General features: G+C 42.5%; 1 protein-coding gene across 1 annotated transcript in view; it reads left to right on the plus strand.

The window, feature by feature from the left end:
- The window catches only part of OTUD3 (OTU deubiquitinase 3), a 37,216-nt gene extending 24,855 nt beyond the window's left edge, over positions 1–12,361 (plus strand). The window contains exons 5-8 of the mRNA XM_053576862.1: positions 3,423–3,554; positions 4,034–4,130; positions 6,133–6,317; positions 7,323–12,361. Coding sequence (XP_053432837.1) covers positions 3,423–3,554; positions 4,034–4,130; positions 6,133–6,317; positions 7,323–7,496 — 588 coding nt within the window. The 3' untranslated portion in view covers positions 7,497–12,361. The remainder of the gene's footprint in view (positions 1–3,422; positions 3,555–4,033; positions 4,131–6,132; positions 6,318–7,322) is intronic.
- Positions 12,362–18,253: the final 5,892 nt, after the last annotated feature.

An 18,253-nucleotide genomic window follows, 5' to 3' on the forward strand; every position in this document is an offset into this window, starting at 1 on the left:
GGTTGAAAGTTATTTTGTCTTAGGAGATTAAAAGTTGATGATCATCTTCTTCTAGCTTGAAAGGTTTCAGCAGAGAGATCTGCAGTCATTCTAATATTCTTCCCCTTGTAGGTGATGGTTTTCTTTCGTCTGGCTGCTTGCAGAATTTTCTCCTTCATACTAACTTTGGTGAAGTTAATTATGTGTTTGGGAGATGTCTTATTTGTGTTGAGTTGTGCTAGGGTTCTGAAACTGTCTGCTATCTGAATTTCAGAATCTCTTGGCATGTCTGGGAAGTTCTCCTTGATTATCTCATAGAGTAGAGCATCTGTGCCTTTCAAAGCAACCTCGTGGCCTCAGGAATTCCTATAAGGCAAATATTAGTTTTCTTTGAATTATCCCAGAGCTCTCTGAGAAAATGTTATGTTTTTGCTCTCCACTTCTCTTCCTCTTTGAGCGTTTGGGAGCATTCAAAAGCTTTGTCTTCAATGTCAGAAATCCTTTCTTCTGCCTGCTCCATTCTGTTACTGAGGGATTCTACTGTATTTCTCAGATCTTTGAGGGCTACAAGTTCTTGTCTCAATGTGTCAGAATCTTTGGTGATTTTGTCTTTGAATTCATTGAATTCTTGAGACAACTTTTGAAATACTCTTTGAATTTTTAATTACAACTTGACCTCCATTCTATTAATCTTATTTGCAATCCAAATTCTGAATTCGATTTCTGACATCTCAGGCATTTGTTTATGAATGGGATCTTCTGGTGTGTCTGCCATGTCGTTCCTTGGGGGAGTTGATCTACTCTGATTATTCATGGTGCTGGAGTTTTTCCTCGGATTCTGCACCATGATTATTTTACACTGTTTGACTAGATAGCAGGTAAGGTGAAGTTGGGTTGGGGGTTTCTGGAGTAGTGATTAACCAGCCCTTTGCCCAAGAGGTGGGACTGGTGTCTGTACCTTTTCCCCTAGAGCTTTGCAAGGGACCTATACAGTGCTACAGCCTGAGACACTGGGGACCTACTTGGTGCGGTGGGGCCAAGTGGCTATCTTGTTTTCAGCTGGTCTCTGTCCAATGCTAGTGAATCAGTAACTCTGGGTTGAAGTCTCAGCTACTGTTTGTTTCCTTGGGGTTGCAGCTCACCTCAGCAGGGTTGATGTGTGTTCTTCAGCCTTCTCTCTTGGCTCAGCTCCAAACCATCAGCTTACTTGCTAAACTTCTGTCCTTTAACTCTCCTTTTGGATGGGAGCCTCTGTGGAAAGCTGGCTCCAGTCGGCCATCTTGCCTTCACCCAGTGTTGGTCTGGGATGCCCACGGCCAAATCATTTAGCCACTCTGCCTCTCCGCTTTTTCCTTCTTAAGATGAGAATGATGCTGGAGTAGACTCTACCTCTGGAACGACTCAGGGCCTCTTCCCCAGATCTTCAAACTCCTCCTCAGGATGCAGGATCTGCTCCGAGGTCATGCCCCTAGAGAAGCCTTCCCTCTAAAGCTTTCTTTTTCTTGGTGTTGGTTGCATATATCTGCATGGGAGAACCCACAGGAAACTAGCCTTGCTGATAAGCTCAGTGGTGTTGGCCTTCTGTAGACCAGGGTGATGACAGGAGATGCTGTCACAGAACTCTGTCGCTGTTATAGACTGTGTCACTTGTGAGGAAAGTGAAGTGATCTTCTGTAAAGATATACAGACTTACAGACCTTGACTTGTTGGTTGAGAGATTGCCTCTTGATCAATCAGGATCCTCCTTTATTCCTTTTCATGGCTGAGTAATGTTCCATTATGTGGATGTATCACATTTTGTTTATCCATTCACCTGTTGATGGGCATTTGAGTTGTCCTCAGTTTTTGGCTATAGAGAATAGTGCTGCTATCAGTATTTGTGTACAGTATTTGTTTGAGTACCTGTTCTCAATCTTTTGGGATATTCCCAGGAGTAGCATTGCTGAGTCTCATGATAATTCTAAATTTAACTTTTTGAGAAACTGCCAAACTTATCCACAGTGGCTGCCCTGGTTTACATTGCTACCAGCAATATACGAGTGTTCTGCTTTCTTTACATCTTCTCCAGCACTTGATATTTATTTATTTATTTTTATGATCATCCTAGTGTCTTATAGAATAACACTGAATGTCTTTTCATGTAGTTTTTGGTCATTTGTATTATCTTTGGAGAAATGTGTGTTCAAGTCTTTGCCTATTTTTAAATTGGGTTTTGTCTTGTTTTTGAGTTACAAGAGTTCTTTATATATTCTGGATACTAGATTCTTATCAAATATATGATTTGCTAGAATTCTTTTACCTTTTTTTTGTTGATTCTCTTGTTTTTTTTTTTCAGGTATAGAATTATGTCATCTACATAGTGATTACTTGATTACTTTTTCCCCCCTTGTTAATTTTACTTCTGATTGCTTTATTGTGGTGGTGGTACTGAAAACTTTTACTGTGTTCCTTAGTTTAATGGGAATGAAGACATCATACTGTGGCTTACAGTAGTTGTTTAACCATACCTATACCGTACAACCTTTAGGTTATTCAACACCATACATAAACACTGTTGTAAATACTTTTACATAAATCTTTTCTATATTTGACATTATTTCCTTCAGGTGTATTTTAAAGCTGTGAAACTACTGGGCCTGTAAGTTTATAATAGGTTGCTTTGTATAAACCTTCTAAGGATTGTACTGCACGTTGCTAGCCTTCAGTATACTACATGCAAAAACAGAAGTGATGATTTACCTATTTCTTGGCATTAATTGAAAGCAGAAAGAGAAGGTGGTTGAGCAGCCACAGAGGGATGAATTTAGCTTTTCTGATTTAGGCTTCTATTGTAAAAGTCTCTAAGTAAACTGCTCTTTGTAGCTTTAGAGTTTGGGTTGACAGGCTCCCCTGAATATGGTGGTACATGTCTGAACCTAGGTGAGGCATGCTTACCTGTGGCTGTCCAGCTGAGACAAGAGCTTCCTACTGCAGAGCTTTTAAATAAGGCCCGATGCTCAAATAAGGCCTGAGAACCAGATGGAAGTTCTATGTATGTTTCTTCAAGACAATAATTTTTCTTCTGCAAAATCTCATTGGTGTGAATATAGAGGATCATCTTCTGTCATTAAGCTCACAGCTCTGGAATTCATTGGAAACAAACGTGCACTTTTAGAAATAGCAGTTGCTGAAATTTTGATATCTAGAAACCATAGCAGCGCTAATGCCACTCTCCTTGAGCACTTTGTCCTGGGTTTTGGGCCTTTCTTTTTACTTCTTCTGTTTTGACCTAAATCTCAATGTATGTATAAAATTTAGCCTAGTTATTGCTAGTCTCTTAAGATTGTTTCTAAATTTTTCCCCTGTATATTTGAGTGTTCTGAGATTAGAGTATCTTCTTATGTTGAAGATTCTGAACACAGTTTGCTAGAGTCCCATGATTACTATTATTTATGTTCCTTTAGTTTCAGATATTTCGTCAAGATGAATCAAATAAAAGAGAAAAAATCAAGACAAAAGGAATTGACTTCGAAGATGACCTGAGAGATGAAGTAGAGGATGCTGTTCAGAAAGTCTGTAATGCCACGGGATGTTCAGTTAGTATTTCTGTCACGCAGTAATGACTTAGAAGCAGGAATTCCTGTGTCCAGTGTACCTGCCATTTGGGTTGTACCAATCTACCTGCCAGTACCTGCTGGCCTAAAATGGGCCACCAGTTTGAGTAGGTTATATGATGTGACTTAATGAAAGCTGTTTCTTCATTTCTGTTTTTGTTTATTAGACTTTACTCAGTACTGCTCTAAATCCTAGAGAAATATGGAGACTTATGTTTTTCTGACTAATGTTTGGGGTAGCATGAGTGCAGTTTTATAAAGTAAATTCATTTAGAAAAATACTTTAAATGGTTATTTCAAGTGGCCAACCTTACTGAAAATTGACATTATCTAGTTGGAAAATGTCCTGACGCCTATGTCGGTTCTCATTATTACATCTTTGTGTTTATCAGGTTGTCAAAGTAGAGCTAGGTAGAGAAGGATACCCAGATTCTTGAAGTTTTTCTTTGTTTTTTGGATAGGATTTTAATTTAATAGTCCAGAACCTGGAAGCTGAAAATTATAATATTGAATCTGCAATAATTGCCATGCTTCAAATGGACCAGGCGAAAAGAAATAGTAAGTCCATGACTGATATTTGTAAGCCTTCAAAACGATTGTGTTAATGATTTTCCTAATATTTCTTTTTAATCAAATCCCAGGTAGTAATCATGCTGTCATTATTGATTCAGCAGGTTATTGAGTACCTTCTATATGCAGGCGTCATTTTACTAGGTCCTGACCCTGTACTGGAGAGTAGAGCTTGAGGGTGGGGGAAATAGTGGGGATAGGTGCCCTAACACAGTAGTACAGCATGGTGTGGGGACACTATGTGCCAGGGGACACTGGAGGAGGCCACCTAACCCAGTCTTGGAGGGATGGAGACTGTCAGGGAAGAATTATCCTTTTAGAAAGAAGCTTCCCCTTAGAATACCAAAATAACTGAAATAAAATGGAGAGAAAAATACTTTATTTTTCTGATGGAAATATGTAGAATTTTATTAACTGGTAATAATACATAATTTTCTTTTTCTTTCTTTTTTTTTTCTTTTGAGACAGAGTCTCAAGCTGTCACCCGGGTAGAGTGCCGTGGTGTCACTGCTCACAGCAACCTCAAACTCTTGGGCTTAAGTGATCTCTTGCATCAGCCTCCCAAGTAGCTGGAATTACAGACGCCCGCCACAATGCCCAGCTATTTTTTGGTTATAGTTGTCATTGTTGTTTGGAGGGCCTGGGCTGGATTCGAACCCCCCAGCTCCAGTGTATGTGGCTGGTGCTTTAACCGGTTGAGCTACAGTCGCTGAGCCCAGAATTTTCTTTTACTTCAGCTGAGTGTAATTTTCTAACTCAGAGAAGGAAAAAATGTAACATAGTTCTCCCTGTGGTTCACCATCTTATTATCCACTGTATATTCTCTGTGCTTTCTTAGAAAATAGCGCTATAAATAACATGGTCATTGTGACTTCAGACAGTACCCTCCAGTGATCTGTGCTGTTCCATGTGGTGTGTACTTGACATATTGGATAGTGAGGTTGGGGAGCTACATTTTAAATTTTATTTAATTTTAATTTAAAAAATATATATTTTATATTTACATATATAAAATATATATATATATGTATTTTTTTTTTTTTTTTAGACAGAGTCTCATCCGTTGCCCAGACTACAGTGCCGTGGCATCAGCATAGCTCACAGCAACCTCAAACTTCTGGGTTTAAGTGAGGCTCTTTCTTCAGCCTCCTAAGTAGTTGGGGCTGGTCTTGAACTTTGAGTTCAAGGGATCTTCCTGCATTGGCCTTCCAGTGGGATGACAGGCCTGAGCAGCTCCCTCCAACTCTTTTAATTAATTTAAATGTAAATAGCCACAATGTGGTTGGTGACTATGGTGTTGGACAGCTCAGGTTTAGAGCCTATTTCCTTTCTGGGTTTGGGTGCAAATGAAAGATTTCTCCTAAAAAAATCTATGTTAAAAATTAGTTATTAGGCTTGGCGCTTGTAGCTCAGCAGCTAGGGCACCAGCCACATACACCAGGTCTGGTGGGTTCCCCCCCAGCCCTGGTCTGCTGAACAACAATGACAACTATAACAAAAAAATAGCTGAGGGCGGCACCTGTGGCTCAAAGGAGTAGGGTGCCGGCCCCATATGCCAGAGGTGGAGGGTTTAAACCCAGCCCTGGCCAAAACTGCAAAAAAAATATATAGCTGAGCATTGTGGTGGGCACCTGTAATCTCAGCTACTCAGGAGGCTGAGGCAAGAAAATCGCTTAAGCCCAAGAGTTAGAGGTTGCTGTGAGCTGTGATGCCATGGCACTCTACCGAGGGTGACAGAGTGAGACTCTGTCTAAAAAAAAAAAAAAGTTATTGTAGTAGAGTATTCTACTTACTGGTGGAAAGCTAATCATAAGGCTGCTTAACAAGTTATTTTAAAATTTATCTTCTAAATTTTTCCTTCGTTTCCCACTTGCTTCCCAGATGACAGTGATCTAGGGACCCAGGTTATCATGGAGTCATATAGCACAGTGGTCACATTGTATAAGTCTCTGTAGGTCCTGAATTTTAATGAAATGTCTTTCTTTGGAAGATGCAGAGGAGAATCTTGAGCCCAGTGGTCGAGTGCTAAAGCAATGTGGCCCTTTATGGGAGGACGGTGGCAGTGGTGCCAGAATCTTTGGAAATCAGGGCTTAAATGAAGGCAAGGCTGAAAACAGTAAGGTATGGGCCAGCCCTAGTGAAGAAGACAAAGCAAATAAGAACCAGCTGCCAAAGGTATGAAGGATGGGGTCAAAGTGCACATGGAGGACTGGGATGTTTCTGTGGGCATGGTGGTAACTTAAAATTCATTTTAGTATCTTTTTATTTTGATTTATAAAAGTAGTTATGGAAAATTTTGGGAATGTATAAAGGTATGTCAAGAAGCAGAATGAAGACTTTATTCATCCTGTTAGATGTGTGCAGTGACAGTTGGGAGTAAGTTTATGTGTACAAATGTATGGCCAGCTCCTTTTCCCACCATTGACATACCATGGTGCATGAGTTCCTCCCATGCTAATCCCCGGCTTTTATAAATGCCTTCATCCTCAGCGAACAACTTTGTTTATAAATTTTTGGGTTTTGGTTTATTTTCTTGGATAGAATTCCAGAAGAAGAATGAACAGGTTAAAGGGTATAGATATGTAAATCCTTTTCAGGGATTTTGTAAATCACCAAGTGCTTCCCAGAGAGGTTGTACATCCTTCTCCCTGCCCTGCACTCCCACCAGTACGATGTGACATCCCTCATTTCACTGAATTTGGGACTTGTTTCAAAGATTTTGGCCAAGAAGTTCTGAGCTCAAAATGCCACTTAAATGTAAAAAGCCACTGGCAGAGGCAAAGATGCAGTAAGCTTCTGAGGATTTGGGTAGTATTACACAGTGCGTTATATTACACAGAGAAAGGCGTCCTCTGGCCTGTTTGAATGTTATCTTTTGCTCGACTAGAGTTAATGTTTCTTTAGGTCATTTTATTTTTTTCTTTCTTTAGGTCATTTTAAATTGGTTTATGGGGAGAATGGAATTGATTTTGTTAGTTCAGCAAGGTGATATAAATTTAAATGTAAATTAGAGCCAGTAATGGAAAATAAAGCATTTCTAGTCTTTTAGGCTGGTTTTCTCTGTTCTTGCTAAAAAGCAGTCTGTAGCCTTTGCATATGTCAGGCAGGATCTATCTTGTGGCAGGTGGCAGCCTGAGTCAACCGTGCCTGGTGACTCACCCCAGTGGTCTTCTCTTTCAGGTCACAAATAAACAGAAGAGAGAGCAACAGCGGCTGGAGAAGAAGAAACGCCAGGAGGAAAGGCACCGTCACAAAGCCCTGGAGAGAAGTAGCCTCAGGGACAACAACAGAAGTGAAGCGGATGCGAACACACAGGTCACCTTGGTGAAGACCTTTGCTGCTCTCAACATCTGACACCCTGGCCTCCTGGGAGTAAAATAAAAGCCGGTGGAAAATGGAGTGCTGCGGATCAGGCTTTCCAGTGAGGCCGTCCTTTTACAAAATGAAACACAACCAAGAAAACCCATACCTAAGCTCGCACACAGAGTTAGTTTCTTTCAGGCTGCCTGTTTTTGGTTCAGTTTTATCAGTGATGTGTTTTGTTTAATGAAAGTACAGTGAAGCCATTCATACTGTGTTATACAAATATAAAATACTGAGTTTTAGAGGCGGATGAATAGGTCAGGAAAAAAACCTTTGAAGTGTGGCTTTATTTACCCTGAAAATTGGAGTTTAGTGACCCTGGGATCTTTCCTTAACATTTGGGGTGAGTTTTGCTATAATTGTTTGTGAAGTAGTTTAGAATAATTGTTAGAAATTCAGAGTGACAAGTTTCCTTGGTTTCACTGTCATTTTCAAACAGATATTAACGTATAGAGTCGTTTATAAATGATCTCCAACTCAGGAACCTGTGAGATTTAATTTTCTTCTGATCCAAGTTACTCAGAAAATAATTCAGGAATTGTTTTCCCAAGTAATATGATATGAGGGTGTGGCCTGTAGTCAGGATGGAAATTAAAAAAAACAAACCTATACTTCTTTTCTTCCTGAGGCTGATGTCACTTCGTATGGGCTGCAGGTGCTGTTAATTCATTTGCACTCAAGCCATATGATCAATGCACCTGACTGTTAATTGGGCCTGGGCATTTCTGGGAGGTTGACAGTGTTGTCTAGTCTTTGGTTCTTACTTCCTGACAACAGGAAGATGATGGGTTACCGCTTGTGATGCAGTTTTGGAATTCTATAGAGCAGGGTCTGTAGTTGTAGAAGGAGAACGGGATTCCTGGGGTTTTACCTAGGAGGAGTATAAAGAATTATTTGCTTTTATGGGAGGAGAAATCTGGAAGAATAAGGTTTTTCATGTTCACATGAAATACCTATTCTCTATTATTCTAGAGTTAGAAAGATGACTTCAAGAAATAAATATAATCTGACCTTATAGGTTGGTAAACGTTCTTAGTATTTTAGAAATGAAATCTCATAAAATGTCACTTTTTTTTTTTTTTTAATTTAAGCCCTGTTGTTTCTTTTGATTTTGAGAAAACTTTCCAGCATCTACCAGAAGTTGTCAGTGACTTAGGTTGGACAGCATGGAGAACATATTTTGGTTAAAGCTTTTGAATGACTCTATAGTTCTGAAATAGACAGATTTGGGCAATGGAGAGATGGCATTCCAAAAACGGAATTAGGTGGACATGAACTGTAAAGCTGTAACGAATGAGGTGATCAATCTTGGGCAGTCTTTCCCTTTGGGGGACCTAATATTTGGGCAAAGAATATATGTTGAGTCAAAAGATAAATTATTAGTTGTTTCCCCTTCCCCTCAAATTTTAAAATTATAAAAATTTGGAGACAAAGGTAAAACTAAAAATGTTTCAATGTGTATAGACATACTGGCTAGCGGGCCCTGCATTCATTGACTTGTCCAGCAGGCCATTTGCTTCCTACAGTTTTAATGATGATGCCTTTTGATTTTTTGTTTGTCATTGGTGGCCTTCTGTGGATGGAACATCAGTAGTCTCTTGAAATGGTTCCCAGGACATTGTGGTTTGGGCTTTTTTCTGGGTACATTACTTTGTAGTATTTAGTAGGTTTTAAAAACCACACATTTTTTTCCTCTGCACATTGTGGGGTCCTAAGTTTGAGGCTCCAGTGCGGTACTCAATCCAAACAAGTGAAGGCTCTCTGTGGCCTTCCTCCAAGGGAGTGGGAGCCAGTGCTTCAGCATCTCTACTCTCTTGGCTTGCAACTCCGGGCAGATTCCTGACTGGCAGAGCTTGTCTGAGTGAACACTTCCCTGTCTGTTTTGTGCTGCTTGAGTACAGAAGATCAGATCCTGTCTGATCAAAATGGTGTACCAGAAATTCAGATGTAGGATTCAGAAACAGAAATAGTAGAATGGCATTAAAAATACTTGGTTAATGAAGGTGGCCTTGAGCCTTGTTGTGTTTTAGAAGGTGCTAAAAAGTTATTAAAGAATATTGGGAACATTTGTTTATAAATTACCTAATTCTGATAATAGCATTTCTGGGTATAACAGTGGTTTTAAAAACTAATCATATGTCCTTAGTAATTTTCTTTTATTACATTTCACAGCTTTCCAGTTATAATTGGTCTGGGTTTAGTATGTTAATTATTAGGAATGAGCTACATGCAGCCAACTTCAATATCTTTTAGCCTGAGGGTTTGAATTTTGTCTCCACTGCTTTAGTCTCACTGCAGGGTGTAAGATAGATGGAATCCATATGCCTAGCTGCCTTAGTGGGCACGTGAAAATTCTTCCATTGGCAGCCAAGTGGAGGCCAAGTGTGTTTAGTCTTGGGGTGACTGTTGACAGTGACTGTTAACCCTAGTGCAGTTACTCACGTGAACTCTGTCTTACGAGCTCAGTCTGTCTTCACCTCTGTGTTGCATCTTGGCTGATAGAGATTTCTATTACATGGGATTCTGTCTTGGTAGCTTTATAGTGTGGCCAGGAGACAGAATAGGGCAGTGGTGTGTGCTTAGCTACTTACTGGTCTTATAAACTGTATATAAAGGTTTTATGGATTTTAAAAAAAGATTTTTTTTACAAGTCAAAATAAATAAAACTTTAGTGGCAACAGCTTTGAATTAGAGGGGTAGATACATTAAAACAACATAAAACCACAACTTCTAACTAACATAGTTGCCACCAGGAGATATTAGAAGGGTAGAATGTGTATAGGTGTATTTAGTTTTTCAATAATAGGAATGTACACTTTTAGGAGCAAAGTATGGTTGAGGAATTGTGGCAGAAAGAATTTACATGGTAAAGTTGTCTGTCTCTTATAAGCTCTGAAAACACTTCCAATGCCATTTTGGTTCTGAGGGCTTGTGAAGTGGAATCTCCCTTGCAGGGCAGCTAGAGCTGGGCTTGGAGGGAGCCTTTCTGCAGGTGATTCGTAAGGCTCTGCCCTTTTCCCCCAGGAAACTTGTACAATGTGAAACCATAGGATTGTGGGGGGCCGGAGGAGGGCATGTGAAGTCGGGCACAGAGCTGCTCACAAATGATGGAGATGAGGTGGACTTTGGCACCGAAGCTTGTAGTGAGTCCCTGTAGTCAATGTGCAATTTCTCTCATTCTGAGAAACTCTTTAGACTCTGCCTGGGTTTTACTGGGTCAACATAAAATGCCCTCAGTTTACCTCTGAAATATCTGGTCAGTTAAAGGAAGCTTGGATTCCTCATCAGTGGTGACTGAAAGCCACGCTGATCAAGGGTCTTTGCTGGCTGGGGGAAGAGAATAGAGCTTCCTGCTTTTAGTGTGTCCATTGGTGGCCCTCTCAGACTCTCCTTTGGGTAGGTGCACAGCTTGTCACCTTTTTACCTCAGGGCTCTGCCTCGCCATTTTGAACGTTTAGATTTGGAGTCTGATGCCTTTGTTCTGTTTTGCCATTCATGTTATTTCTAGTTTCATTCATCTCAGCTTTCAGAACAGGTGTTATTAATGCTCTGGGGCCTTTGACAGTTGTTCTGAGGTGATCTAGTAATGGCACTTTTTATAAGATGGCTCTAAAGTAAATTGTGTTTGTCCACTGATGTCATTGAATTGAAGATCTAGATAGCATGTTTAAACTATAAAAAATCTGTCATCGCGTATGAGAAAGGGGAAAAATCAGTAATTTTAGGGAAGTGGAGATACTAGGGAGCACCAATCGCCAAGTGCATGTACAGTGTGTGACTGTGCTGCTGAGCTGGGCCATGAGAAAGAGCTGTGCCTTGAGGGTGGTCCAGCCCTCTTCTGTCCCACGGTAAAATTCCCCTGTAACCTCATGCCCTTAACTGGTTCTTCTAAGTGGTGGCTGTCTAGTCTCTAACTGCCCTCATCAGGACTACTTTGTAGTATAATGCCAATGTTTAATATCTTTGCAGGATTTACTTGAGAAGGGGCTGGAAGCAGTGTAAATGATCTAAAAGTGTGAATTTTGGCATAGTGAATTTATTTTCAGCAGGGCATCCCTGTGGCACAGAGCTGCTCCTGCTCGTGGCAGGTAGTGATCGCTGGACTAAACCACAGTCGGGCGCTTAATCTGCACGTCAGCATCCTGCAGGTCTCTCTTCCCAGCCATCCATGACAATCATTTGAGCTCAGTCACAGACCTCAGCTGGGGGTTTCATCCCTTGGCAGGTCCCTTGAGTGATGCTGGTGAGAGGTTTCTCCCATTTTCCCATTCCTGTGGCTCATTTTTCATGGTAGGAAGGGCCCATGGCCTTCCTAGCTACCCTTCCAGCATCCTTCACCAGCACTAAGCTCAGAGGAAATTTGAAGAAAAGAGCCAGGAGTCAGACTTCACCCCTGCCTGCTCCCCTTCTAATGTGGAAGCGTTCGCAAGCGTCATCCCCTTTACAAAGGAGGGTGAGTCTGTGGAGAAAGGGCCTTCTCTTTTTTCTATTTGCACTATATACTTGTTGTAGCTTCAGTCTGGAGATATCTAAGACCTCCGTGGGGTCATGATCCATAGACTCAGCAAGTCTTGCCTTATCTATGGAGCTTGATGGTGAGAAATGTGACCGTTGTCTGATGTCCATAGTTCGTTTCCCACATGTTGTTTCTTTCGACAGATTGTGTTCATCTGAACCATTTTATTTTTTATTTACCAAAGTACTGTACTTGGCTATTTGCAGTGTTTTCAAAACCAAATGTTTCTTTCTTTGTGTTTTTAATCTTTAATACTTGGTGCAATAGAAGCTGCAAAGATGTGCCACTTTATCTATGAAATGGAGTTTTGTATACCAATAAATTCTAGTTTAAAAACAAAGTCTCAGGTTGTTTTCATCAGTATCTGACCACCATCTGAGTGACTGAGAGAGTGTCCTGGAAGATACCATTTTTCAAGACTTGTGTGTGGAAGATGCGTGCGTGTGGCAGAGGTTCTGGTTCTCTTGTCTTTTGGGATCTGACTGAGCTTTAGTGAGTACAGCTGCCCTATGTCCTGACAGCCATTCTGAAAGACTGAACATTTGAGATTTCTGCATGATATCTAAGAGCATCTGTGATAATTTAAAATTGAAATTGTTTAACTATGGACCAGTTTTTGTCAGCTGCTACCTTGAGGTGCCTCTAGAACTCTGAGGGTTGGTTTGACCCAATTCCGGGAGGGGGATCACACCCCTAGACACTGGGGCACTGACTCAAAAACAGGAAGGGGGAAGTGTGGCCATGGGAAATCTGAGGGAGGGGGAGCCCTCACTCCTTCCACACCACGACCCTGACTTTGCTGCCCTCTCCAGGTCCTCGTGATTTTAGCCTTGAGACTCCCACTCTGTTCTTAATTTTGTCCTTGATAAGCAGCGTTCCGAATTGGCAATTCGGTACCTTGATAACAAAAGGGGCTACAATAAGATGATTTCCTGAACTCTAAGAATGTTCTAGCTACTGGCAAGGAAATTCTCCCACAGTCCCTTACACTATCTTCTTCCTTTTGTCATTATTTTCTTAGTCCACAACTGAGAGGCCAGTCTTCTCTGGGTGGACAAACACTATTCCTCCTGAGCCCACGAGGCCCAGATTCCAGACCTTGTTAACCCAACTCAGCTGCTTTAAGAAAGATCCTGCTGTGGACCAAGGTGATGTCCCAGTGTAGGTGCTGCCCCCACCCCACTAGAAAACTTTCATGGTCTCTAACTTTATTCCATTTCAGGGGTTAGCTGGAGCCAGGGGGCCCCTTGCTAGGGTGAGAGGGGCTTCCTGTCAGGGCAGTGGTTGCACTAGTTGACCTGTAATATCCTGTTTGGGAGATTGGCTGAGTCTTTAAGGACAGGTGTTCTGAGGCCTTAACAACTTGTAGCCTTGGAGAAGCCTGGTTGAAAACCCAGGAGCTCAGAGTCACTCAGCCAGACAATTTTCCAAGCACCACCTTTCCCTGCAGTGCACACGAGCAGATGTGTGGCTTGAGGCTTAGAACTATTCGTATGCCCTCTTCCAGTGTAGGTTTGGCTGGACTGCTGGACAAAATGGGCACTCTCAGACCACAGTGATGCAGAGATTAGAACTTCGGTTGAAAAGGATCAAGACCAGTCCTGCCCACTGTTGGTGGGACTGCAAACTAACACGGCCTCTTTGGAAGGAAGTATAGAGAATCCTTGAAGAACTGAAAATAGACCCTCCATTTGATCCCTCAATCCCATTACGAGGCATCTATCCAGAAGAAAAAAAATCAGTTTATCATTAGGACATTTGTACTAGATTGCTTATCACAGCTCAATTTACAATCAAGATGTGGAAACAACCTAAGTGCCCATCAGCCCAGGAAAAGATTCATCAACTGTGGCATATGTATACTGTGGAATACTATTCATCCATAAAAATGATGGAGACTTTACATCTTTTGTGTTAACCTGGATGGAGTTGAGACACGTTCTTGGTAAAGAATGAGAATGTGTGTGAAACACATTCATAGTAAAGTATAAGAATGGAATAGCAAGTATCCAATGTACTCAGTATGAAGCCAGTAAACCATCTAACACACGCCCACAAAAGAGAAAAACTCAATTCTTAAGTTGTGCGGAGGAGGAAGGAAGGAGAGGGGAGGAGGGATTGGTGTGCTCCCACCTAATAGGTACAACGTAAGGGTATATGGCACACCTCCCGGGGATGGGACATAACTACAACAGGGACTCTGCCTCACAAATGCAAACACTGTAACCTAATTGTACCTTCACATTAATCTGAAATTGTAAAAAAAGACCAGTCCTACCACTTCTTGATTCTGATTTGGCAGAAGGAATCATTTTCCATCTCAGAGAAACTTACCTGAACCTCCCTGTGGTAGACAGACTTGGGTATCTCAAGATGATTCAGTTTCTATTCAATTTATTCTTTTATCCAAATGTCCGAGAATGCTTCTGACATTTGCCAAAGATCTGGGTATGAGTCTTTATTTCTGGGCATTGAAAGTCATGGGTCTCGCCCCCAAAAGCTTCCAGTCCAGGAAGGACAGGGGACATATAACTGATCCAATGTACTCTGACACAGATCACATATCCTAAAGGAGATGGTGAAGAGAGAACTGTGAGTTCAGCAGAGAAAGCAAAGAAGGCTGGCCGAGGAGGAGAAGGCTAGGGGAGAGAGGATCAGAGGTAAGGGGCAAAGGCATTTGGGGCTGAAAGAGCGTACAGAAAACCTGTGGATTTTCAAACGTGTCCATTTAAGATAAACAAGCACTGAATGGTAGTGAGCCAAGAGGCTGTTCAGATAAATCAGCACTTTTTTCCTGTAATGACCCCCTTCTTTAAATTTCAAATTAATACGAGGGTACAAATTTTTAGATTACATTGTTCTCACGTCCAAGGTAAAGTTTCAGTTGTAAAAGAACCCCGCACCCAGGTAGCGTGTTATACACCCACGCATTGTGCCCGTTAGGTGAGATCCCATCAAATGCCCTCCCTCCTCCTGTCAGTGGTCCTCCCCTCTGCCCTTCCCCTCTCCCCCCTCTCTTTGCCCCTCTTACTAGACTATATGGGGCCACTTCCCTAAAATTCCAACTGTCATGTACCTATGGCTTCAACTGAATGGATCCTTATTTTGCATTTACTATGAGATGAAAGCAAAGGGAACAAAGACAGAAGGTGATCTGGTACAGATGGGGTGTCTATACTGTCCCGAGTTCTTTGGATATATTGTCTCATTTAAATCTTAAGGCTGGTGGTTCTATTCCCATCATCAGAAATAATTGAAGGAATAAATAACTGGCCCAAATCACAGATTAGTAGCAGAGGCAGGATTTGAACCCAGGGCAGTCTGCCTTCACCTTGCAAGAACCCAGATGGTTAACCAGGGTATGCAGCACTAGGAAAGGTATAAACACAATGCTTGGCAGTTCAGAGAAGGGTGAAATCTCCAGTTGGAAAAGCTTCATGGAAAGGTGACATTTGAGATTTCAGCATGGTGATGAGTCACAAAGACACGAAGGTTGGAAAGCAGTAGGCACGTCCCGGGATTGGCGAGGAGTGCAGGTAAATAGATACGGCTGGATAGAGGCTGAGAAAGCAGATGGTACACTCAGCCTTGAATGCCAGGGGCTAGTGGGCAACTGGGAGCCACTGATAGTTCGGAGTCAGAAGGGTGACATGAAAATCAAGCTGCCATCGGTGGACAGGATGGAAGCAATGAAGGATGGAGGCTTAGGAACATCGGATCCTGATACTCTCCTTAGCTCTGTCGTAGCACTTGAGTAGACCCCATAAAAAATGGAGAGGCAAGCTCTGATACAACCAGCTAACAATGTCCCATTCCCAGCCTTGTCCTTGCCTCATTCACTCATTCAATGAATTAATACACAGAAAGCACTTACAACAGTGGTAAATGCCAAGAGCTTAATAAGTGTTAGCAATTGTTACGTCTACTACTCATTTATCCACAGAACACAAGTGCTCATTTTGTGCTAGGCAGACATTACTTGTGCACATTCATACATGCTGACTTATTCAAACCTTGCCACAAGCAACCTGCCAGGGAAATGTCATTGTTCCATTCAACAAAGGCAGAGACTGAGGCCGTGGCATTTATCAGCACTTCTTAGATTTTAATGTGCACACCAGTCACCTGGGGGTCTTGTTCACCTACAGACTCTGATTCAGCGGGTCTGGGGGCAGGTCCAGGATTCTGCGTGTGTAACAAGATCCCTGCTGCTGCCCGCCTGCCTGTGGACCACACTGAGCAGTGAGAGCAAATGTCTGTACCTGGAACCTCTGACTTCAAGGTCAGGGTTCTCTTTGCCTTTTCTCCGTCCTTTCCACAAGTCTGCTGCTGGGAATTAAGCGATTGTACAATAGATACACGCGCACACATGCACACACAAACATAATTTGGACAGAACCCTCGATTCATACTCTGAATATTTATTGAGCCTGGGAAAGCAAAGGGTAAGAGCTGATCTGTGGTCAAAGGACTCTACAGCTTGGTTTGGGTGGGTGGGGCAGGGGTCGCAACAGGATGCACTGCAGTTTTGGTCCTAAGTTCCAATTTTCAGTTTGTCAGAAAGTTATGAAACTTGGGAGGTCACCAGGTACTTGTCCTATCAGTACCTTAAATCCATCATGCCTGGACGTAGGGACCCTTCTCCATCCTGACCAGACTGCTCCTTCTTTCTGCTTTTCCTGTTTCTCTAGTGACATCGTCCTCCTAAGCTGGTCGTGAGGCCTTGTTTGGTGATCTCTCAGTATATTCGTTATTGAAAACGCAGGAGGGCCAATTTCACCAGCCCAGAAGCACGCTTTGCCCACCCAACACAGGGAAATCTAGATTTAAGCCAAATTTAGGTTTCTTCCTAGTAGCCTGAACAGAATGGACACCAGAGGGCGCCTCAGGACCACTTTTCCCGGGACACGCTGGCCTGAGGGCCACACTCTTCCCTAACAGAAGCCATCTTTGCTTTAAGGGTGCACGCACCTGCCCCTGTCCCCAACTTTCTTCTGCTAGCACATCGTTTCTTCACCTTAGATTTCTTCCTGCTCCTTCCTGTCCTGAAAGTCCTGAATGTCACACACGCCATGAAGAGGACGAAGGGGGTGAAGGTTCCCTGGGTGTCCACTGTGAGCTCTGCTTGTGGGGGCTTCACCTCATTGAATAGCTCAGCCGTTGTAAGGTGACGTTAGACGTCATCAGCATTAGTAGGTAATGGAGATATCATACCTGTATTAGAAGTGACGGCTGTGGAACTATATGGCTTCCCGGATGGGGCTGAATTCCTCCCGCTCGGAATCCTTTGCTGTGTTACATTTTTCATGGCTTTGAAGTCAGGAGGTGGGAATCAGCTCAGAAGTTGAACTCTTTCCTCCTCCCAGCTGTGTGTCCTCACTGTGGCCTGCGCTGGGCACTCTGATCTCTCCAAGATGAAAACTATTAGTGTCTGGTGAACATGGCCACACCAGAGTATGAAGAAAGGAAGGACCTGGGAGCGAGGGGACACCCTGGGCATCTCTGCCACCACACCCCCAGATGCCCATCTGTCAAAGAAGAGGGTTTGGACAAGATGACGTGGAACTGCTTTCTGCTCTCAACCCATCTTTGCTAATGGTGGGGATTGGAGGCCTGAGGACACAGAGGGGACAATGTTTTTAGGTTGGTATTTTTCATGCTTCTCTCATTAAGCCATATGGCTAAAATTATTCCTTCCAGAGGTTGCCATTATTATCTTGGATAAGATCATGGAATGTTCGAAAAAGAGAATTATGGAAACTTACTGCTGTGGAAAAATGAAAAGGACTCAAAGTTGGGACTGCAGACAGAGCCCCCACATCAGGTTTGTCCTGCCTGTACCCAGTGCTTAGCAAGTTGCTGGTACACGGGAGGTGCCCCAAAAAAGTTAATGAATGAACTGAAACTGAGGGCTAATTACATCTTAGAATAATAGAATCTAAGAATAAAAAAAATCAGAATTTTAGGAAAACATTATTCACTTATTCAGAAGAGGGAATGGAGATCTCAGGAGTTTGCTGTAGTGTCTTCTGGGTGCTGAAAGGTCCTAGGGTCCCCGGCAGGGCTCTTCTGAGAAAGTGTACCCTTGGAGGCTGGGGTTGGCCCAGGCCCCGTCTACAAGCTCTCAGGGAGAGATGGGTTTGCAGGAAAGAAATTTTTCAGAGGGAGGGGCTTTGGTGCTGACTTCCCCAGGCCTGGGACCAGGGCAGCAAGGAGCAGTCCCAGAGAAGCC

This window comes from Nycticebus coucang, chromosome 22 (genome assembly GCF_027406575.1).
Source record: "Nycticebus coucang isolate mNycCou1 chromosome 22, mNycCou1.pri, whole genome shotgun sequence".
NCBI lineage: Eukaryota > Metazoa > Chordata > Mammalia > Primates > Lorisidae > Nycticebus > Nycticebus coucang.